Genomic DNA, 24,556 nt, shown 5'->3' with positions numbered 1-24,556 from the left:
AGCAAACTTGTCTTTAGAATGCTCAGAGCACTCTCTTTCAGGCTGGACATAAACAAATATTCTAGGACTAGGAGTATTTCCAGATCTAAATTCAGCGCTAAAAGCAGAGACATACCAATAACAGTATGCTCTTTTAGAACACTTGTCAATCCAAGCCCCTGGCCTGTATTCACACCTACATGACCTGTTGAATTGCATTGATCGCTGATATAATTGAACTGTCTGGAAAACGAATCAATTAATGTACCCCTTTTGCCTTACTCTCTAGCAGGTGCCAAACGTCCAGTTTTTGCAAGACTGCCCAAATTATAAACGAATTGTTTTGAAGACAATAAAAGAAAGAAATTACACATCTGGAACAAGAATCACAAAAAAGATGACAATGCAGGACTACAGTGTCAATCTGAATTGCCATGCTAGGCCAAGCTTATTTTATTACATACATTCTGCTTTCTAAGTACTAGTTAAGTTCATAATGTAAACATGAAGCATACAGAGTTAAAATTCAAGGCCACAATATTTCTGATTGTCCCTTTCTGTGTCTTTGGTTGGCCGAGATCAACTCGTAGTGTATAAATGCATAAGTTATATAATTATTATATAAAAAGAAAAAAAAATAACGTTGACTTGTATATTTCATTCTGACAAACGCACAGCGTTCGCGACTCGGAAAAGAAAAACTGGCGCTGCCTAACAAAAATATCTATGGTTTCAGACTTTGGCAACTGGGGATTGTCTCTTACCTTCAATGAGTAGAAAACAAATTCCCTTAAGAAGAATGAGGTCCTAAGCGTTACTTTTAAATATCAGACAATTCCAGTTTTACCTTCTTTTTTTTTTATAAAGAGATGCACCCTCTGATACTGCTGCTTTTCCCTTTTTGGACTTAAAAAAAAATCAAGTCTTTTCTTTGATAATACTGGAAATGGTATAATACTCAACAACTATATTTCTCAAGTCCAAACAAGTAATTCTTCATAGTTCAAATACTGTCCAGTTTCAGTTTCCTCCATCCTTAGAGGAAATGTTATCTCCTTCATTCTTATCACCCTTGTCCCCCTCTTACTCCTTTCCACTTCACGTATCAGACATGGGGTTACAATAGTGCTCTCGTGCAGCCCTCATACATTTCCACTGGGCTCGCACAGAAGAACATCCTCATGTGTTGTGCCCTTAGTCTACAATCATACACTTGCCATTTAGCACATCCTCAGTCCCAATATTTGGCTCAGAGCTCTTTAACACTGTCAAGAAATCTTAGCTTGCCTTGTCTTCACAGTTTGAAATAGTTGATCCCCCCTCTTAATAATGGAATGCATTTACGTTCATTCCAACTAAACCGTTGCACTCAAAATCAGGTTCTGCTCAAGACAAATATTTATGACACTGTTCTGTCTGTTTGCTTAAAAAAATACAGGTATTTTTTTAGGCATTCATATATTCATGTACTATAACCTAGTTCGTAATTGAATTATCCTTATATTGCTGTAGTAGAGTCCCAGTTTGCATTAGCATGATATTACACATGACATGAAAGCTTATGAACCTTTTCTGACCTCAGTTTTGTTGTTTATCATTACATACTTTTACCTAAAACAGTATTTAACTGTTTGAGCTGTATATTTGAAGTCAACATACTTTACATAGTAGTATCTTTAAACTTCTTTAACACTTTCCTGTAATCCTTATTATTATTTTTTTAAAAAAGCATTTTTATATGACATCTTTCGGTCCTGGGCTACCTTGTCATGTCTCTTTTAGGCACTTTTTGTTCATGTTCTCTAATAAAATTCATTATAATTCATTGCATTCCATGGAGAAATGTCCTTTGAAAATAGTTGTCTTCCTTTAGTAGTAAGTGCCAAGGTGAGAAGGCATATGGGTGGCTGGAAGCCTAGTATTAGGATAGATACTTCCGGTTGGTGAATTCCAATATGGAGTGGGTCCGGCAAAAAAATTGGAGGAAGTGACAGGCAAAGCAGGAGCATGGGGAGAAACAAAGTTCATTTTCTGGGGATGTGCATGGTATGAACTCATGTAGGGCAGGTCTGATGGATATTTGTACATAGACGATTCTGGGGGATGCGGCTGGAGGGCTTGAGCAATTCCATGGAAGTCAAACTTGTAGGCATAACGCTTACCATGAACTTTAGTCATTATATTTTTGTCATAGTAGTAACGTAGAGCACGGCTGAGCTTGTCATAGTTCATGTTGGGTTTGCTTTTCCGTTCTCCCCAGCGCCGGGCTACTTCATCAGGATCCGTCATCTTGAACTCTCCATTGGTGCCCTCCCAGGTAATACAATTAGAATTGGAGCTGTCTGACAAGAGCTCCAACAAGAACTGCCATAGCTGAATTTGCCCACTCCCTAAGGGCAGGAAAAAAATGAGAAAATGAGAAGAGTGACAGCTAAAACATTTCAATATGCAGTTTCACCAATACCACAATCCTGTTATGAAATACCTAAAATATCGTTTATCTACACCACAAATTGGCAACCTGTGGCCTGAGAGTCACATGCAGCCCTCAGCCAGCTTACATGCAGCCCCTTCCTTGCTGCCCAACTAATTATTGCTAGTTGGCTGAGGAGTGCTCAGGGGAGGAGGGGTGGTGCACTATGGGATTGCTGCGGTCCCATTATGCATGTCCTCTTGATGATTAGTGTGCTTTTGAACAGGTGGGCTCTCCAACTGTATACAAATAGAGGTTTATTGTATGATGACAGCTCAAAATTGTTTGCTATAGTGATAGAAACTGGATTTCTTTATATTTCACTAAGGGAACAGGTTTGTTTGTTTTTGGTCAGGGGAAGAAGGGCAAATGACCCCCCCCCACCTGGTCCTTTATGGGCTAGACAATGTCAGGGGGCATGGCCACCCACCCTTGATATGAGGATGTGTGGCCACACACCCCTGATGTCATTTGGAATCACTTTTGTTACTTAAGAGTTTTTATTCCAGAACATTTAAAGAAACTATTCAAATTGAACTATGGTTGAGTATGGAAGCTGATTATGAAGGATATTCAACAATGGGGAAAACTAAACTTTTCCCTTGCTAGCCAAATAGCAACAGTTAAAATGACCATTCTACCAAAATTGTCTTAAAACTATTAAGGCCTGGCAGCAGAGAATAGAAAAAAATTGATGCCTGGGGTTTCCCCCCTGATCCCTATTTGTGTTGTCAAGAAATGATAACTACCACATACCCCCCCGCCCCGCCCCCCATACACATACTACACTTTTGCCACTTCACAATTAGTATTTGCAATGCAACTCCATCCAAAGTTTATTTCTTCAGACAGGCAATTGGATGTTGAGGTGTTTAAGGGAGAAGGGGTGTTTTTTTGGTTAAAGAATGTTATCCTCATTTGAAGCCTCTTCCTAGGAATATGTGGAGAAATCAGTTGAGGGCATGGTATCAAGTGGGCACATTTATTAGGCAAGATATAATAAAACAACCAGCTTTGCAAGAGCTTACACCTTTTGGATCACTTTTTATTAAGTTAGGGGCACAGGGAATAGGCTTAGTTTCCAACATTTATAATGTACTTATCAATCTAGATATGGGTAACGCTGATGGTTTAAAAAAAGTGCTGGGAACCTGACTGCAATATCATAATTGATGATGATACATGGGAAGCCATGTGGTCTACAATTCCTTTCAATTCAGTTTCCTCATGTATGAAGGTAAGATTTTGAAGGTATTGCAAAAATGGTCTCTAATGCCAGCTTGTCTTTCCCATTTCAGCCCTGCTACCTCTGCTGTGGGGATCGAGGATCCTGCCAACATATGTGCTGGTGGCTAAGGGTGGATCTGCACGTCGGCCCCAGAGCGCATTTATGAGACCCCAGGGCACCCCGAAAACGATAGTCTGTACTTGCCTGTAAAAAGAAATGAGGAAGAGATGCCAACGATGCCGCCGCCGCCGCCACCCAGCTTCCTGTTCCCCGGCCGACTCGGAGAGCTCTTTTTGAAGAAGGCGGGGTAGAGAGCTTTTTCCGCTGTCCACCCAACCTTCTTCCGCCGAGCTCTCCGTCCCGGCCAGGGAGCAGGAAGCTGGGTGGCGTCGTCGGCGTCTCTTCCTCATTTCTTTTTACAGGCAAGTACAGACTATCGTTTCGGGGTGCCCTGGGGTCGCATAAATGCACTCTGGGGCCGATGTGCAAATCCGCCCTAAATTCTGGGATGCAGTTTTTGCTAAAATAGATAAGATTACAGGTCAAACTTTGTCTAAAATGTTGGAACTTGCCTTATTGAACTTTTTCCAAGGTGTAAATGATAATTGTTTATTTAAGCCATTTGTGGAATATTTACAAGCAGCTGCTAGGCTTGTCATAGCTCACTTTTGGAAGACCTTGGAAGGAGCCACACAGGCTAACTGCCTCATGTACATTGATGGTGCTATATAAATAAATAAATAAATAAATAAATAATAATAATAATAATAATAATAATAATAATAATAAACAGTATGGAGAGTTGCTCTAACTGTCAAATAATTTATGCCTGGCTAGAGGATAAAAATACAAGGGCGCATTTTCAGCTGACTGGTCTTGCTTTATTATGTATACAGCTCAAGAAGTTCAGCATAAAAGACTTCCAGATGTATGCCAATCATTTTGGCTGATGTAGGAATATGATATTGTGACTGCTGACCTTTTTTGTATTATTTAAATGTTCTTGGTACCTTTAACTTGATTTGATCTTTGTTGTATTTCCTGATTTTTGTTGATTTGATTGGGGAAAGGTTGTTATGTATTGGAAAAAATGCTTAATAAAAATTTATTTTTTTAAAAAATCTTGTCTTCATTCAAACACAGAGGCTACTAAATTTAGAATTAACGGAACAGGTTTACTGAATATTACAAAAATATTCCCATGAAACATGAGCAATCCCCTTTTCATTGCCATACAAATCCTAGTATTGTGAATAGTATAGCCATAAAGAGAGTTATTCATAGGTTGATTCTATCTATATTTACTTTGGCCTGCAGTCATTTAGGCTGTAATCCTACAATGACCTGGGATTAAATGCCATTCAACTCAATGGGGCTGACTTCTGAGAATTGCATCGATAGTTTTAAGTAATTACTGTTCTCTAGGGAAAGATCTAAGGAACCATGCTACTAGTTCTATGAGCCCAATACTGGTTTTCCTTAAGCAGCAGCCCCATACCACGTGTCAAATTTCTTTTGTAACAGGTGGGAGTTTCAAACATCTGTGACACAGTGGGGTAGTGGTAGTGATAATTTTTTTCTTAGATAACTCTGCTTTCCAGTTTGCTCCTGTTTGCTTTTGGTTAATTAATTAAATTCGAAAATGATTTCGAAAATGATTTCAGTGACTGACTTCAGAAGAACACAAGAATATGAAATTCCATCACTCTGGTCTTAAACTGGTAATGAATTTCCATTTTGTAGTTGAAACCCCCAAAACTATCGTATTTCTTCATACCTGGATTTGCAAGACGGCTGCTGGTTGGACCAAGAATTTGGTAGGGATCTAAATAAAGATTTTTTAAAAAAGATGAAAAGGTAAATGAAACACTTAAAATGATCAGAATCTGGTAAACCACTTTCAGCATGGTATATATTATTTTCAAAGAATAGTCATTTATATCACTTAAAAGAAATAAATTTAACACCAAAGCTTTGTTTTAAGGATAATTAGAGTGCAAATTCTAACCCTGAGTTATGCTGGGTGGGTGGGTAGGAGACAATGAAATAAATCTACTTTACAATGGTTTACTGAAGTTTTGATGATGCAGTGATGTAATCTTAAGTCAATGTTACTGCTATTATGGCACAACTACAAAGACTTCGGGGGGGGGGTGATGGGCAGAGAGCAGAGGATGGGCATGGTGGGGAAAGATCGGTGGAATGGCCAGCTTAGTCCTCTCTGGCATGAAGTTAAAACAAACAGAATGGCAGTTGTAACTAAATGTACCCCTTTTAAGATCAATGGAGAGCCCTACATGAGTACTAGCTTTTTGTCATATCTCAGCCTGCTATGGGTTTGAAAACTGTTTATCAGGCAGTAATGAACAGGGGCAGCCATACCCAGAGCGATGGGGAAAACTGCCCCTGGTACACTGCTGACTGTCGTCCTGGGCAACTTCCCCATCCTAATCATTAGTCACGTCAGCTTTCTCAAGGTAAGGCTGCACCAGGGCTGAGAGTCAGCCACAGGCAGCCACTAAAGCACCATCAAAGATGAGGCTCCAGTGACTCACCATCCTCCTGACTCAATCTGTATTCAGCTGCATGGAGGGTTTAGAAGTTAGTGGATAGCAGGATCTGGCTGGAAAATTACCTACAAATACTGGCAATGAAGAGAAGAACATGGGAGAGTCATGGCAGAATGGGATTAAGGCTAAGTGAGCCTGACATCTACCTGCGTGGGACTACTGAAAATTCTACCATTCCCTGCTATGCCATTTTTGCTAGGAGCCCTGGCTAGGGAATGAATCTGGGGCCTCTTGTCTGTTGAGCCACAACTGTTTCACTGAGCTGTATGGCAGGGACCATCCCATCATGGTGCTTGGGGAGGGTGAATGCCACAGGTCAGGCCTCTGTGAGAACATAAAACCCAGTTATGAATCCTCTTCTCCACTTCTGTGGCCATAGTACTACTCTGTGGAGCACAAGATGTGGGTACATTTCTAGCTACATTTCCATTTTCCATCTTAAAGGGCTATTGTCATCAGAGCCCTAACAGGTAGGTTTTGCCTTACGGATGCTGAACTTCCATCTATCTAAGGCAGGCTTCCGCAGTCTCGTGCTCTCCAGATGTGTTCGACTACTAGGGATGTTGGAGGAATCCATCTGGGCCTGGGGGCTGAAGCTTTCCGAACTTTAGTCAGCTTGGCCTCCTAGACTTGGGCACACTTTCCCATGAGCTGGCCTGACTTGTTCTGCATCAACTTCAATCAGCTCGTGGATTTCCAGGAGGGGGAGGAGGGTTAGCATAAAAAGCACTTTGTGCAAATTGCAGACATATGTTGTATGAATTGCAGTCACAATTTCTGCAAATTGCTTTATATACTAAACAACAACAAAGTTCCCAGATTTCAGAAATCAAAACTGCTCAAATTATTGAGAGACTAATGATCGGTTTCAGACATCCTTAACAAAAAACATAATTACATTAGTTGCAGACATACCTAACTGAGGACGTTGGTCTTCTGTTTTGGGCACAGTTGAAGAAGATGCTTGGGCAGCTAGGAAAAAACAACACATTCATCTATTTTTCCAGTTTGAAATGACCCCCTAGAACTATCAATGACCCTGTTCAGATGACACGCTAAGCCATGGTGGTTAACGATTTTGAGCTAAACATTTTGGCTTAGCATGTCATGTGAACCATAACTTAACATGTCGTGTAAACCATTCCTAACCATGGTGGCTACAGAACCATGGTTCAAACATGCTCACTAACCATCTGTTGCAAAAGGGTTAGCGGCCTAAGCATGGGTTAGCATATTGTCTGAATAGGCCCTATGTCAGGTAGGGACATGGTCACCCCTCACCTAAGAGGGAGAAAAACATTTCACTTTACTGCTATGCTAACTGTGGACCTTGGAGTGGTTTGCTTTGAAGTTGATTGCTTTGGGAAGTGCAGGCATTTACAACTGGATGGATGTAGCTATTGATCATAATTACAAAACATATTCTGGACTCCACGGAGAAGGCTCAAATAATTGATATGCATGTGTCTTTCTCTAATTAGGCCAAGAGTCAAGATAGCATACACATGAGATGGTTTGAAACCCTTTATGTAGGATCTTAAATCGGTTGCTTTGAGGAGGAAATGTAATTATCAAAGGCAAATTCTTTTGAAACTGTTATATAATGGCTCAGTTCAGACAACACGTTTCTCAATGGTGGTTTTAGAACTCTACTGTGGAGTTTTTACACCACCATTGAGAAATGTGTTGTCTGGCAGGAAAATTCCACCTCATGGTGGAGATTTTTTGGAAATTACTCCATGCTGAATATCCACGCTGTGAACAGGAGAGTTCCTGCACAACACTTTGTGTGTTGTGTGGAGGGCTCCATGGAGTTTTCTGTTGCGTTGTGTCAACTTTTCCCGCTGGCTACAAAGTTCCCTGGCGAGAGCGTGAAAGGAGTGAGTGCTGATCTAGGAGAGCTGCCAGGATTGTGTTTTTGCAGCAATGGCTGATGGGATACTATCGGGAGGACCAGGGGAGGAGAGAGGGTGGAGGAATTGCCAATCAAATATCACAATGGATTTTACTCAACTCCATGGTATCCCACAGTCATACAACGGTGGGGTTAGAACATGTTGTGTGGGGAGTACCTCCTAAAACCTCAACCATTGAATGGAGTTCTCACACTATGTTGACTAATGTATTGTCGATATCTCCCCTAGATTCTCATTTGGCAGGAAAGGGAAAAAAAAAGATATTTTACCTTTTGATTGGGGAGCGGGATGACTGTGGCTCGTCCAGGCTGATCTCCTAGCTGGTTCATAAGGCATATCTGTGTAGAAAACAAATCATTTCAAATATATATATAATAGAAATTAGGGGGAAAGAATCTTAAAGGCCAAATCTTTCCATGTGTGATGTTTCCTGAAGTAGTGTTCCTAATGGTAAAATACTCACCATAGTTGAAAGTTGCATTGTAGCAAATCTAAATTCTAGGTCATTCTTGCAATAGTCCATCCAAGTGCCACACTGTAAAGTAATCTCTTACTATAGTTATAAGCATGTTTGTTGTCCGGCTTCTAATCTCCATCTACTTAAACTAATTTCTTCTTGTCCTCATTCAAGGGCTTCCAAACTCTCCAAGTCTTACATATCTTGCGCACAATCATGGATGGAAACATTCAATTATCATTCAACTGTGAATCTTTCCCTCCTTTCCTACACTGCAAATGTAATAGATTGATATGCTAGAGCAAGTTGTTTAGATCCAGTGGCTATTTTGTGAGCTTTCATAATTTGATACTGTAGAAATTCTCTTTTGATTTTTGGCTCAAGGCTTCCTCATATAATTTAGGGGTAGCAGAAAATCTTAAAGCAAGCTCAGTCTTCAGCTGCTTCAGAAATGGTGCCTTCATATTCTGAATTCAAAGCAAGAATACATTGCAGTTGATTTCGTTTGAACCAATAGAAATTGCATCTTTTCAGATAGAATTGATAGTTATACCCCTGGTAACAAAGTTCAAAATGTCAAGGCAACTACACATACCATTCCCAGCATGTTTATTAGGCCAGCTTTCCTCAACCTGGTGCCCTCTGGATTTGTTGGACTACAACTCCCATCATGCCCAGACATTGGTCATGTTTGCTGGGGCTAATAAGGCAAATTTATTGTGAGCGCAAAAAGCTTATTACTGATGGTTCAGTGAAGATTTCTTCATCCTAGCATCCTCCAGATGTGTTGGACAACAACTTCCATAATCCCTCAGTCAGTTATTCTGACTGGGGGATTATAAAAATTGCAGTCCAACCTATCTGGAGGGCACCAGGTTGGGGAAGGCAGGTTTGACACTTCTTCCAAATGAATGCTTTCTTTCTGATCTCTCCAACCTTATATGAGAGGAAGCCTTTACAACACTCTTAAAGGAGATACTTGCGGGGAAATCTATATCTATCTATCTATCTATCTATCTATCTATCTATCTATCTATCATCATCATCATCATCATCATCTATCTTAATACAAAACAGAGATATTGGGCTTGTTTTGTTTCTGGTTTGAATTAGGTGACAATTTGCAAGTCAATATACATTTACATTTGTGTTATTTTGACTGGAGCTCTACACTAACTGCTTATGATTCTGCATTCTGGGTATCAATTGGGGGTGTCCCCAAGCGTTTTTGTGAAGGATTGTACAATCCAAATCTCCAAAGAGCCAAAGCTCCATGCAAACACAAGTTTGCTCATTCACTTGATTGTCAGAGAACACTACCTAAATGCATTTAAACACCGTTTGGTCCACTACTTATGTTTACAACACGTTAGAGAATTTATTTTGTATAACATAAAATCAGGAGGACTGAAACAGCTAAAGTGTGTGTGTGAGTGTCCTGTCTTTCAGTTTTGCCACCAACCTGGCTTCCCTGCTTTACTTAAACCCTAGGTGAAGACATTGTGAGATAACTCCTCCCATGGGACTAATTCAGATCAGGGACTGGGGGCAGCCAGGGAGGCTGCAGAATAAGAGAGATGTGTAATTAAAAGGTAATGAGAAAGCCCCCTCATATACCACTTGCTGGGAAACATGCATTCATGTCCTACATGTTGGCTTCCCACAGGCAGCTGCTTGGCCACTGTGTGAACAGAATGCTGTACTAGAGGGACTTTTGGTCTGATTCAGCATAGTTCTAATGTTCTTAAGGAATATGGTAAGCTCAAAAAAATAAATAAAACCATTCAAAGAAATTCAAAAGAAATTCTGAAGTGCCCTGAAAATGAAGCAGAAAAACAGAAGCCTCTTTCATGGGGGAAGACAACTTTCAGGAAATTGGAGGACAGATTTTAACACAGCATAGCAGTACTGTAGAGTTCCTTCCTTCTGACGTAATTAATTTAGCATTATATTTACTTTAGAATCCCCTTTTAGACTGCAAAAGGCCTTCAAGGGAGCTTACAACAGCATGAAGATATCTAATATATTTTCTTATTTGTTTTTCTCCTGAAAAAACTAATCAAATATCTTTCCTGAGGCCTTTTTAGATAAGTTGTATTGCAAATACTAATTGTGAAGTGGCAAAAATGTAGTATGTGTGTGTGGGGGGGGGAGTATGTGGTAGTTATCATTTCTTGACAACGCAAATAGATTTGAGATTTTCACAGTGGAAAATCTTTTCATCGTTTTTCTTTGTTATAACAGACAAAACTGTGACAAAATATCCAATTTAGCTGGAAAAGGTTTGCTCAGATTTTTTTTTAGTCTTGCCTCAGCAGTATATGTTCAGAATTGGTAATACAGTTAAGGCAAGTTTTATATATCCAGTACTTTTGTGCTAAAGGAGGGATTAGGAAACGAAAAACGTCAGTATGTCAGACTGTAGCGAACACACAAAAAACCTGCATCCTGCGTACCTGGCCTGGTGGTAATTCTTTGTGTTGCTTCAGGATATACTGACGTATTTGGGAAAATAAAAGCTGCACCTCCTGGAGACAAGAAGAAGACAACAGAAATCAGGATAATTTCACACTTAGTATATTTATTGGAACAAAGCTCATGAATAGGTGTATTGGGGTTGGACTATGATAGAGCATCTGAACTCCCTATCAGGTGTTCAACTGAAATCAAACTCAGTTCCAGGACAATACTTTGGCAGACAATCAAGCAAGGAAAAAAGAAAAACATATCAATATTTTTTAGTTAGGAGAAGCTATAGTAACATCTCAGCAGGTTTCATATTTTCTTTGAAGTATTATTATTGCCCAATGCAGATGTAGGCAACATCAAGTCTGCCAGGCATATTATATGCCAATTATTTTCCCATCCTGCATAGCTTCAGTTGCTGTTATGTGGTGACTCACGATGGGTTGGTTTTTCTAGGGGAAAGTGTTGAAGTTTGATGAGACATTCATGGCTTCTGGCCTCATGCTATTTACCACTTGCTTAATGCACACATCTGTTATTGCTGTACTCACACTCAAATGTTTATGATCACAAGCATTTGGGGAAATGAATATTATTTATCTAATAAATGAATACAGAGAAAATGGAGCTGAAAGGGACAGACATCCTCCTTACAGTTCATTTCATATGGAGAAAGTGTGGTATGCTGGTTAGACTAATGGACTAGGATTGGTGGGATCCGTTTTCAAATCCCTACCAACCATGAAGTTCCCTAGGTGACCTTGGGCTAGTCACTTCATTCTCTGTATCTTTCAGTCTAACCTCCTTCACAGGGTTGTTGTGAGCATAAAATTGGGTAAAATGGAACACCATGCACATTGCCCTGAGCTCTGTGGAGGAAGAGTAGAATACAAATTAAATAATTAAATAACATTAACAAAGAGATCGCAAAGTCAATCTCCTTAAAACACAGGACTAAAGTCCTGATCCAAAAGTATTTTGGATTCAGGTCAGGGCTTATTTCCCATGTTACTTTTAAAAATCATGGGTACATGTAGCTGAGTCTTGTAATGCATGAAAATATATTCGAAAGGATGACACATTTTGTCTGTTTCTAAAAGGAGAACTGCATACAGTAAAACATGGGAATTGTGGTCTCAAGTTATTTAACCTTGTACTAAGCACATTTATCAGTGCATGGCTGAGGGGCCACCTGGGAACCCTATGTACACCTCCTAGAGTTTCATTGTGCAGAATCAGGACAGATATAAATGTACCGTATTTCTTTGATTGTAAGACACCATCGATTGTAAGACGCACACTAATTTCAGTACCACCAACAGAAAAAAACCCCTAAGACACCTGCGATTCTAAGACGCACCCCATTTTTAGAGATGTTTATATGGGAAAAAAGTGTGTCTTAGAATTGAAGAAATAGGGTAATAAATAATAATAATTGGTAGAAAACATAGCACTGAACTATCAGTGAAAAACTAACTATGGTTTGAAAAGGTGCCCAGAGCTAAGAATGATTGTTCTGTTTCTTATAGAGCTGTTATTTCTGGTCACTATAAGTCATTAAAACCCCCAGGCATGATAACAAGAATGAGGCAATCCAAATGTGTATTTCATCAGATTAAAGACATTGTTGTTTTCCTATATCTGTGTTGCCTTCGGATGCACAATTTCAAGAAGAGCTTCATTTTAGTTTCCTTACTTATCATACAAATTTGAACCAAATCTATTTCTAGATACTGAGAATCAGTAAGATATTTTCCCCCTCTCCTTCCCCCTCCCACCAATTATGACCTGACCCTAATGAACTCCTGCATGGTCAATCAGCTCATAGAAACGGAGCAGGAGAGTCTGCATTGTTCCTACCTCAACCTCCCCCCCACAAACCAATACCTGATGCCTTTGCATGAGGCATGGAAGTGTGAAGGACTTGTGCTTCCTCCTACCATGCTTCTGGGGGCTTGTCTTGATGAAAGGTTTGCCCCGGGGTGGGTTCAGAGTAGTGGCAGGTCATCTACATGAAGCAGCCGCCACTGCGAAGTCATCCACGGGCAAACCCCAGAAACTCCGCTGAAAGAAAGTCGGGCACTTACCCTGACTTTTTTGGCTGCGGAGGTGTGTCACAGCCGATGGCACCCCTTGATTGGTCACCATCAGCTGGACAGGGTAGGGGGCAGACCTCCAGGAGCTCAGAAGAGCCCTGCGCATCCCTGTAAATAAATAAATTTTAAAAAAACAGGGGGAGGGGAGGAATGGGGCCCTGCGCGTCCTGTAAATAAATAAAAATACAGTAAAAACAGAGGGGAGGAACAGGGCATGTTCCCCTGCTTTTTTTTTTTAATCTGTATCTGCTAAGTTTCACAGATACAGATAAATTAAAACATTCCCTCTCTTCATCACCCTCTGGCTGCCTCGTAACTTCCCCATCCTCCACCCCAGTGCTCAGCATGGCGATAGTGGCAGCAGCAACTCCGCACTTGCGTTTCTTCCCATGCAGATGCCGGGAAGCAGCGCAAATGCGGGAGCTGGAGGCCTTGTGGCACCAACTCACCGCCTTCAAGACAGGGGCTGGGTCTTGTGAAAGAGAGGGGAGATGCGTGCATCCCCTGAGGTAAGAAGCCCCTTTCTCTTGCATGGACGTAATGTGCATCTTGCTCAGTGGGATATGGACATTTCCCACCCTTCCTAGAAGACCAGGAAGCATGGGCTGAGAAAGCATGAGTCACTTATGCTTCTTTCTCCTGATGCTTCTGTTTCTAATATGAATGCACACACCGCAGCAGCCCAGTGGGCTTCTTCTCCCGTGCTTTCCCTTGCCTCTATCACAAGGTATAAGTATTTTGCGATGGGTACAAACGTGGGAATGGGAATGGGCTGTGGGGGTGGGCAGAGTAAGCAGGATCCCCTATAGTCTCCCGCTTCTATGATATCCTTTGAGGTATAGGAAGGCTTGCCTGGCATGGAGGCCAAGCCTGTGTATTTATCATTACACCGATATTCCGCTCCTTCAGCTGTGATGCTCTCTAGGTGGATATCAGCTAAAAACAACACAACTGATCCATTAAAAATAAATAAAAAACAGAAACAGCAGCAATACAATATGATTTATTAATAAATATCAAATCAGAAAGTGCTAAAAAAATGTACAGTGGCATAACAGGGCTGAAAATACTTAGAAACCTAGGAGATTTTTTTTAAAAAAGAAGTATTTACTCAGCACTCAAATGATAGCAGTGTAGGTGCCAGGCAAGCTGCACTGTGGGACACAATATCCCAAAGGCCCACTCACTGCTGTGGTAGCCCTGGTGACTGAAGACACCATCACATATGATGCTGCTATGGCAAATCAACAGAGCTGCATCAGTCAATTAAAGACATTCAAGGTAGACCCATACATGAGAAGAATGCTCTGCTTGGATAAAAACTGTGCTTGCCAAAGGGCCGTGGCTTGTCATTTCCCTCTTCTGTCCCAGGGCCAGCTCCTTTCAATGAGAGGACCAGTTGCTTAACAGATTTATACATAGATATTAGGGGGCAGGCTAAGCTACAATGTTTTCCTCTGATATACTGCCTTTTTATGTACAGGGTTGTTTCCCCCCCCCCCCTAATAAGGAAGCCCATTGAAACATACAGTTCCACACATGAAAGGGTAAAGCCCAGCCAAAGCTGCCCAGATCTGCTCTCCTTTTTTGTTTTGTTTTATTCATAGGATGGGAGAAAGGCTGAAAAGCAATGATCTGTGCATTCTGTGTGTGTTTGCCGGTGTTTGTGTTCATGCACATGTTAGGAAGGACATAGGTACATGAACATGCCTTTTCTCAGGGCTGAATATTCCTTTTAGGGAGCTTATGTCCGGCACTATCCACCTGGACAGAATTGCAGCACCTGGCCCTAAATGTTTTACCTGTTTATGAAGTGTGTGTATGAGAAATTCCCATCAGTTCTAGAAAGCATATTACACCCTTACGCCCTATTTTCTTTCTTAATTTACATTTAGCATGCATCCATTAAAAAGAAAACCTGAACTTTCAAAATATGGCCTATAGGAAGGGGAGCAGTGACAGCATTACCTGTATTTCTAGCATGCATTAACCGTGGAGAGTTTTGTAAGGCCTTATCAACATCATCTGAAGTCAAATGTGGAAGAGGAGCTACAAAACAAAAAGCAACACCAAAACTTTTAAAAAAAGATATTCAGAATTATCTTAATAATCATTTTCTTCTTCCTGATAGGGTTGTTTACTGGAGAATCTAGCATAAATTCACTTTGCTCTTTCTGGAGGTGGGTTTATGATAGTGCCAGAAACAGGGAATTAATTTTATTCAGAATATTAGTAGGAAATATCCTGTAGATTAATAAGCCTATGAAAAAGACAATGTCATGTTGGTGTTGCACTACCTGATTTTTTTAAAAAATAGATTTTGTTCATTCATATTTTTATTATTCAGACCTGTAACATTTTTTCATGCCTCAAGTAACTAACTGACTTTTTTCTTCTCCTATCTTCAAATGCTGCCTACAAGTTTCATTTTATTTATATTTAAGGGGCTCTTTTTTCTTCACTCTCAAGTATATAACTTCCATTTCCACGGGAGTCTTATAGAGTGCTCCTTTGTGCAGTGTAGAACACATATATTTTAGGACCCAATTCTATGCATGTTTAGACAGAAAAAAAGTACTACAACTCCAACCATCCCCCAGCCAACATGGCTGGTTGGAGGATGCTGAGAGGATGCACCCTTAATCATGCCTGGAATTTCTTTACAAATCAATATGTCTATGATCTAATTTAGAATTATAATTTCTTTCAGCAATGGAAAGAAGGGAAAATCTGTGACCAGAAAAAACATTACTACAAATTCTTATGTAAATGATGTTCATACTGATTTTTGGCCTTTGTAAACTCTAAAATAGCAAATATTTCTATGGTTTGAAGTCTACTTAGAGAATATCTTGAGCACAGCATTTAAAGTAGACATTTGGAATAAGCATCAATGTGGAAATATAGTGGATACAACCTTTTATTCAAGAAAAAAGACAGGAAAAGTTCTTACTTTCTCTGAGGTAGTGTAGGTGTGAGAGGAGAATGTCTGCATTGTAGCTTGGGGTGAGCCTTTGGAAGTCATCTTTGGTCATCTTACACAATTCCTTCCCATCAATATTCTGAAACAACAAGATGTCCACATCTGGGAGACCATATTCCTTGACAGCCCATTCCAACCACTGGCGTACATGATCTGTGCTCCATAGTGTGGGATCTGTTTTGAAAAAGAAGAAAGTTTCAATGTATTATTCTATGGACTACTATTAAATTGATTAACCTTTTCCCCTATAGCAAATGCGCTACCATGATACTGAATAAGTTTAATCATTCTGATTCAGTGAATTTACCTCAAGAGACTGTTTATTTCATCAAGAGGAATCAAAATAGGGGCAGGTTGGCTGGAGGAGGGTCATCTATCCATGATAAATTCAAAGAGAATTCTGTCATATTCAGTAGGATATGAATTGAACCTACTGCTTGAAGCAGGGTGGTGATTTCAGTCTATGGTACATATTCAACATCATATCCGAGTATTCAAGTTATCTTGAATAGTATTTATCATAAGAAGGCACAACATTAAAAGTGAAGGTAACTCTTTTATGCCCTGTTTACTGCAGCCCTCAATTGCTAAGTTGGGGCATATCCTGGGGAATAGGTGCACCAATGCTATTCATGTAGCACATTGTGGAATTTGCACATCGTGGAATTTGCATCTGCTCATGTTGGACCATGTACTGGTTATGTACTAGAATATACAGCAACTACAAGTGCAGGCAGCTAACATCTGGAAGCGCATTTGGGCACAATCCTATGCATGTTCAGACAAAAAGAAGTCAGACATCTCCCAGTTTTCCCCAGCTAGCCATGTGGGCCAGGTTATGCTGGGAATTGTAGGACATTTTTCTCTCTAAACATGCACAGGATTGCAACTTTAGGCTGCAACCTTATATACACTTACCCGGGAGTAAGTCTCACTGAACCATGTATAGGTTGTACTGTAAATGTGTGTTTTTTTTAATTGGGGTGAACAATGTTAATATGAACACCATATTAAAGTTAGCAAGACAAATAATTCACAGCTAAGCTTCCCCCTCCTCCTGCTTTTTTTCTTTGCCACATAATCCTACAATCTGTAATGGCTGTGTAGAAATGAAAACGTGGCAGTCCAGGAGCAAAACTTAACCCAAATATTTCTCATGCAACTCAGCAAACAGCTGTTTAAGTCTACAGACACATTTCCAAATTGTTTCTTAAGACAGATGTGGATGGGAGAATGATATTTATGATCACTTTCAATTTGAAGACTGGGTCATATATCAATGGACAATTTTGTGGCCAAACTGCTTTAGAAGAGAATAGTGCTGTTTCATGGCCTGCTTCTCAGCATTTTATCATTCACTGAATCAGTTTGTTGCAATTTAGAAAACTAAACATTATCCAAATATATGTAGAAGGTTATGCAACAAATGTGCAACTTGACAAATAACTGACAGAATTAAAGATTGCAATTTTAGCCACAGCTAGTATTCTTGCAGATTCTTGCCACTACATAACTGCAGGAACATTAAGCAATACAAAAGAAGAAGAAATGTTTTATATAAATTATTTTTATACTACTGTGAATAAAGGTACATTCCTCTTTTCTTTTAAAAATTGGTTCGTTATACATGACCACCATTGTATACATAGTGGTAAGGGAATATCAAGTATTATTTTTGGCTAATGAATATAAATCAGAGGAATTAATAACATTTGATGTACAGTAGCAAGATTACTATTTGTAGTATACCAAAAGAGATAATGAAAGAAACAGTAATTTCTGCGCTGAAAATTAAATCCCATGAACATTAGGCAGAGCACTAGTTCCCCTGTTCAGTACTACTTAACACACTAGCCAACGTGCACCCTGAATCTACTTTTATATGAACATCTAATTACAGTAAGTGTGAACTAATTACTATTTTGTCTTTAAGGGCTACCTACACAAAGGGAGGAGGGAAACCATTTTGGTTATGAATACTTTCTTGACCAACTAAATACTCATTAACATTTTAACATTAGTTGCTATTCTTCTCATAGCAACTAATGTTAAAAAAAAAGTCTGTAGAGATGTTAATGATCCAGGTTGCTCTCTTCCACTGCTAATGAGCTACTGAACACCATTGCCTCTTTATTAAATTGAGAAGGCTCTAGGGCCATTTCTACACCTGCCTTTTTTCCAGGGACCATCCCGGGATCATCCCTGTGAATGCAAATGACACACAGGGGATCCCAGGATCAGGCAGGGACAATCCCTCCATTTTCCTGGGATAATCCTCAGGTGTAGAAAGGGCCTAGGTCTCTTTCAAAAAGACAATGCTCATTTTGACGCGGTTTCACTTATGTCAAAATGGAATGTTTTGATTTGTCAATTTTGGGGGTGAAATGACAAAATAAATAATAATGTTTTGCAAAAGCCCAAAGATTTAAAATGTACCCTATGCCAATTTGAAAAGGGTTGAGGCAAATTAGTGCAATCCAAAGGGGCCTTCCTCACAAGTAAACATGCTGAAGAAGCAGCAAAACAGTGTGTGTGTGTGTGTGTGTGTGTGTGTGTGTGTGTAGGAGGGCACTATTTCATGAAAACATTTCTTCTCCAACTGGTGTGTCAATTTCAATAATATTTTTTAATGAAATCACTGTTTCAGAAGATTCTGACACAGATTTAGATCAGTAATTCTTAAACTTCGTTATGTTCCAAATCCCATTCATGAGACGTATTTTTTCTAGCCACATTGTCATTTCCATGGCCACATGTCACCGTTTGAACAAGTTGGTCTTCAACAGTTTCCTGTATTATTTTTAGCATTGCCTTGTGGGCTATCTGAATGATTGTGGATATTGGTGGTTCAGAGACCATGGTATAAAATCACTAAGTTAAACTAAGTGGTCTACATATTGCTTTATTCAATAAATACATATGTTGCTTTATTTACAGACATCAATACTGCAATCCTGTATTCATTTTCCTTGGAATAAGCCCAATTAACTCACTGGGATTTACTTCTGAGTAGACAAATATAGGATTGCACTATAAACCACTCACAGATATATGTGAGATCCTGTACAGTGCCAAGGAGCCTGGTTTCCTCTATATGACTTGCACAGCAGTTAAAATAAACATTTCTGTTAGATAATTGATACATATCTCAATAGGCCCCCGTAAGAACTCCATGGAAGTTTCATCCCAGTTGGCAGTTCTGCCAGTTTTTGTCTGCCATAATGCTCCTCTGAACTGTCTGCTCTTACAAAATCCAACACAACACTGTGTTTGTCTAAAGGCTGAGCCATACATTCATTGTGAGAACCAACTAATTTGAAAAGCAATTATCATCACACAGTCAACGTTAAGCTCCTTTAAGTCTCATTAATTTCAATAGAGCAGAGTTTAGCTTATGGTCAAGTCTCCTTATAAAATCAATGTGGGCCTTAAAAGTGCTAAAACCAAATGGGTTGTGCCCACTACATTTAGTGATGGCATATATCCCATCTAAAAGGGCTATTTAAAAACATTTCTCACCTGCTGGAACAATAACTCTCCGTTCATTGGTAGTCATGTTTGGTGGTGGGATGTGTTTTTCTTCCATATAACTTCCATAGCTCATGCCAACGTTTTCTGTGTTGCTGGCCATCTTTGCTCCTTTTGTTACACTGCAATTGTCGGGGGAATTCCTAAGAAAACAATTTAAGATTTCCTGGATAACAAGAACAACTAAACACTTTTCAGTAAGCAAAGTTCATAAGGGAAAGAGATGCTGTAAGAGGGTTTTTGTATGAAGTTCATCTTGAAATCTCAGTATCTCTCGTGTGATCCTTTCCCCCCGATTTCTTCATTGGTTCTAAATATGTAGAACAGGTCTTCATTGGTGGACACAAGGTCCATAAAATCCTAAACTATTAAAAGGATCTCACTCTGTATAATAAAGCAAATGATGGGAAACAATTTGTTTGTTTTTGGAAGTGACACTTGCGTTTGGATGTCCAGGCTAATGTTTTAGGCCTGATGAATGCAGACTGTTTTTCCTTCTAAACCTTAAAAAAATGCATAGCTGTCTTTCTACATTAGTGCACAAATCAGTAAACCCACAAAATAAGAACACTGGGCAATATACTATGCTGCCCATGCACCAGCAGGACCCACCAACTAGTGCAACGGGGAACTAGTGGTTCTTAAAGCAAGTGGAAATGAGCAGGAATGCTAGTTTCTGGAACACAACAGGTCAGTGGAGCTCACAAAAGGGAGCTCTGCTGACTTGTCCCCATCTGGAAACAAGTGTTTCTACTCATTTCTGGGCTTGTTTTCAACAGCGCTAACTCCCAGTTGCACAATGGGTCCCAAAAATGCAACAGCAGTATTTGATACTGTCCATTATAATTCAAGTTTAGCATTCCATAGGGAATCCATTAATTGCATTTTAATAGCATCACAATATACCCCTGCCAGACACAAGCATATTAGTCCATAAATCTAGTGTCTACATACATAGGGATTTTTTAATACCATAAAGAAAAATTGGTTACAAATTCAGAAGTTAGATGATTTCTTAAATAAAATGAAGGGTTTTTTTTAGTTAAGCGATTGAAGTCCTTTGCTCTTTCATGGCAAAACATTACACCAGCCTTCCCTGCTCTGCTGACATACTGGATTGCAACTCCTATCATTCTTAGTCAGGGGTGGGAATTATGGGAATCATGCTGTAGAATGAAAATGGTGCTTCTACAAAGTAATTCATGGAATGCTATAAAGTGTCATCAGATGAGCATTTTATAGCATGCTTGTTACTGCCGACTCACAGATTTTTGCGGGTCCTTTTCACGATGCTGCCCACCTCCCATGCATCTCCCGCACCATCTGCTCATTTTTTCATCACAAAAAAAGACCAGGAAAATCCGATTTTTTTGGCTGTGACAAGACTTGCTACCATTTCCTGCTGTGTGTAGGAGAAGCAGCAAAATAAAAATGTTTGCTTCCTCTTTCTTCCCCATGTGAAGAAAGTGTCATCTGAGTATCTCACATTGTCATCTGAGTGTCATCAGATTTCCCCCCATCTGATGACACTCATACTCTTCATAACAATCAAACAATGCCTTTCTCCACGGGTAAGATTAGTGCTGTGTCAAAATCTGTCCTCCAGTTTCCCAAAAGATGCTTCCATTTTTCTGCTTTATTCTCACAAGTGCTAGAACGTCTCTTGAATTTCTTTGGGTGATATTTTGAACTTATCATTGCAAGGTGTTTTCCTCTCTTCCTTTCCACACTACTGCTTTATAGCAGTATTGAAATGCACTGACAACTGTTGGGGGCCATTGAAACATACCATATGCTGCTTTCATACTGCTATATCCTGCTTGGTGTGGCTCCTGTCTCCTATATACCGCTTTCATACCACTTTCATAGTGCCATATCCTGCTTGGTGTAGATCTTGCCTAATTTTAACTTTCAGACAGGTTTTATATTATAACTTTGTAAACACCCCCTCTCCAGTAAGGTAAATATTAAATATGTGTATTGGTAAAGTTGGTTGGACCTGAATGGACAATTATAAATGAAATTTATAGCATTACTTTTCTTTGAAAAGACATTGGAATGTAAATAATATAAATCTCTTGCTACAACAATGAAGTACATCATCAGTTTTAATCTGTACTATTGCCATGGACAATTGTGCATTTAGAGTACAATAAACACTTTTCAATGTATTCTTTAAAAGATTGAGTGGTAGCAATCAGTACTTGGCAAACTTTTTAGAGTTGTTAGGGTGGGTCTTTGAATAGAATATAAACATAGAAAGATGAGAAAAGGCCAAATTAGCATTTCTCACTGGAATCCAGAAGTATGTGCTCTAGAATGGTATCTTTATAATCAGCTGAGAAAGATGAGTGATGTTAGCAAAGGTCTTAATCTAAACCCCCTCCCTAATTCTCTCTCTCTCTCTCTCTCTCTCTCTCACACACACACACACACACACACACACACACCATCTGTATCTAAAAATAAGGAGAAGTTTGGAAATAACCTCAGCTGTATTGAAAGATGCATTTTACATGTGAGAGACCTTCTGAACTCCTAACACAGCTCTTTGGATTGCAGCCAAGTCACTTATACCTATTTAATTCTAAGCATTGCATTATTAGCCTCATTAAAGCCAATTCACTCTTTATTTTTTCATGTTCTTTTAATTACCCATTTCCCCTGAGATAAACATGGAAGAAGTAATTGAGAAAAGGTTGGGTTTCCACTTCCATGTTTACTATATGGAAACTTAACTATTTAAAATACAAATGTATCCTGCACCACTGATTATGTAGTGTGTATTTTATCCGAAGCCAAGTACTTCTTTGCTAAAAGTACAGTGTGAATCAAACCTGACTTTAGAAAATCTGCATATCTGTTTGAAGTTGGACTCATCATGCTGTTTGCTGAATATGGAAGCCTATCTGACACTCACAATATGAAGATGAGAGTGTAAGCAGAGGTAGCCACTAGCTTACAGAGTATCAGCAAAGACACTGCCTATGGGGGTGAGGGCTTATTTAAGGACAATCTGCCTTATTTCTGAATAGCCAAGGGACAGAAGATCATAACAGAAAAGCGGCCTACAAGGAAGCATGTCCAGTACAAGGAGTGCAACCTGGCTGTGATCCATTCAGAACTCCAGGCCTGAACTGTAATCTGAGATGTTTTCCTTCACAGCGGCTTGTTATTTTAGTGCTCTGTAAATGTACATACTTCATCAGCCCTGAAAAATACACAAGAACCTCCTCCTCCTCCTCCTCCTCCTTTTCCTCCTCCTCCTTTCTTCTTCTCCTTTCCTCACCCCCTCTCTTACACCCACATACTCCCCACACACCATATTCTCCTAAACTTCCAAATCTATCCATCTGATAATTACATTCCGAAAGAGACAGTGCACTCTTCTCTGGTGTCAAGGGTAGGCATGGTTGTCTTCTTGCTAAAGGCCCACAGTCTAGCAGGTGGCCACTGATATGAGCTCTGTAGACTTGCTCCTACTATTCACCACTACAACCTCCTTGTTCATCTAACTCTCATTCTGACCCAGACAGAATGGCTCTCTGTCTATCCAGCAAGCAGGTGGAAGCAATTATAAGGAAGAGGGGAAGGAGCAACAGGAACTGGTGACAATGTCATTGAGAAGTTAGACGCTGAGGGAGGAGGCCCGCTGAGGGTGTCTAGCTCAAAGTTCCTCAAAAACTTGGAGCCAGCACTGCTTTGGGAGCTCTCAATCTGAATCAGAGCTCCTGTCATACTAAAATGTTATTTAACATCTATATGAAGCTGTTGGGAGCGGTCATTAGGGGATTTGGAGCTAAATGCCATCAATACGCTGATGACACGCAGCTCTATCTCCCTGTGACAACTGAATCAGGTGAGGCTGTGCAGGTCCTGGACCAGTGCCTAGACTCAGTAATGGGCTGGATGAGGGCCAATAAACTGAGACTAAATCCTGGCAAGACGGAAGCCCTGTGGGTGAGTGGTTCCCGAGTCCGGGAGACAGGCTCATTGCCTGTTCTGGATGGGGTTGCTCTGCCTCTGAAAGAACAGGTTCGTAGTTTGGGGGTACTCTTAGACCCGTTTCTGTCGTTGGAGGCTCAAGTAGCCGCCACGGCTCGGAGTGCCTTTTACCATCTTCGGTTGGTTCGCCAACTACGGCCTCTCCTGGACAGGGATAGCTTGACCACGGTGGTACAGGCATTGGTAACCTCAAGATTGGATTACTGCAATGAGCTCTATGTGGGGCGGCCCTTGAAGCTGCTCCGGAAGCTGGAGCTAGTGCAGAATGCTGCAGCTCGGCTGTTGTCTGGAGCTGCCCCTTTCCAGCGTGTAACTCCTCTGCTGAGGGAACTGCACTGGCTGCCTATTCGCTACCGGGCCAGGTTTAAGGTTCTTGTACTTGTGTACAAAGCCCTAAACAACTTGGGACCAGGATACCTGAGAGAGCGCCTTCTCCCTTACCAACCTGCCCGGTCACTGAGGTCATCCGAGGGCCTGCTCCTGGTGGTTCCACCTAGATCCATCCTCCGATTGGAATCCACCAGGGGAAGAGCCTTCAGCGTGGTGGCGCCCCTCCTGTGGAATTCCCTGCCTCTGGAGGTCAGATAGGCGCCAACCTTGTACTCCTTTCGGCGCTTCCTGAAAACATCTTTATTCCAAGAAGCCTTTCTCTAACATGCAGCCTTGGATTTCTGTGTTGTTGTTTTGCTTCTTTTTAAATTTTGTTTTAACTGTTTTATTCTGTTTTTATTTTCATTTTACCTTGTACACCGCTCCGAAATTTTTTCAATGAGGAGCGGTATATAAATATTCCAAATAAAATAAATAAATAAATAAATAAAATATGCTCAGCATGTATATATTTACACATCCACA

The 24,556-nt window shown here is 40.2% G+C and overlaps 1 protein-coding gene across 2 annotated transcripts in view; it reads right to left on the bottom strand.

Moving 5' to 3' along the window:
• Window positions 1-426: 426 nt before the first annotated feature.
• ERG (ETS transcription factor ERG) overlaps window positions 427-24,556 on the bottom strand; it is a 176,082-nt gene continuing 151,952 nt past the window's right edge. For both annotated transcript variants that reach the window (XM_063126625.1, XM_063126626.1), the window contains 8 exons: window positions 19,688-19,839; window positions 16,139-16,342; window positions 15,154-15,234; window positions 11,080-11,151; window positions 8,436-8,504; window positions 7,166-7,222; window positions 5,458-5,505; window positions 427-2,369 (listed from right to left, as the gene is read on the bottom strand). In XM_063126625.1, coding sequence (XP_062982695.1) covers window positions 1,849-2,369; window positions 5,458-5,505; window positions 7,166-7,222; window positions 8,436-8,504; window positions 11,080-11,151; window positions 15,154-15,234; window positions 16,139-16,342; window positions 19,688-19,839 — 1,204 coding nt within the window. In that variant the 3' untranslated portion in view covers window positions 427-1,848. The remainder of the gene's footprint in view (window positions 2,370-5,457; window positions 5,506-7,165; window positions 7,223-8,435; window positions 8,505-11,079; window positions 11,152-15,153; window positions 15,235-16,138; window positions 16,343-19,687; window positions 19,840-24,556) is intronic.

The sequence above is a fragment of the Elgaria multicarinata genome, chromosome 5 (assembly GCF_023053635.1).
Source record: "Elgaria multicarinata webbii isolate HBS135686 ecotype San Diego chromosome 5, rElgMul1.1.pri, whole genome shotgun sequence".
NCBI lineage: Eukaryota > Metazoa > Chordata > Lepidosauria > Squamata > Anguidae > Elgaria > Elgaria multicarinata.
This window is presented reverse-complemented; position numbering and strand designations above follow the sequence as displayed.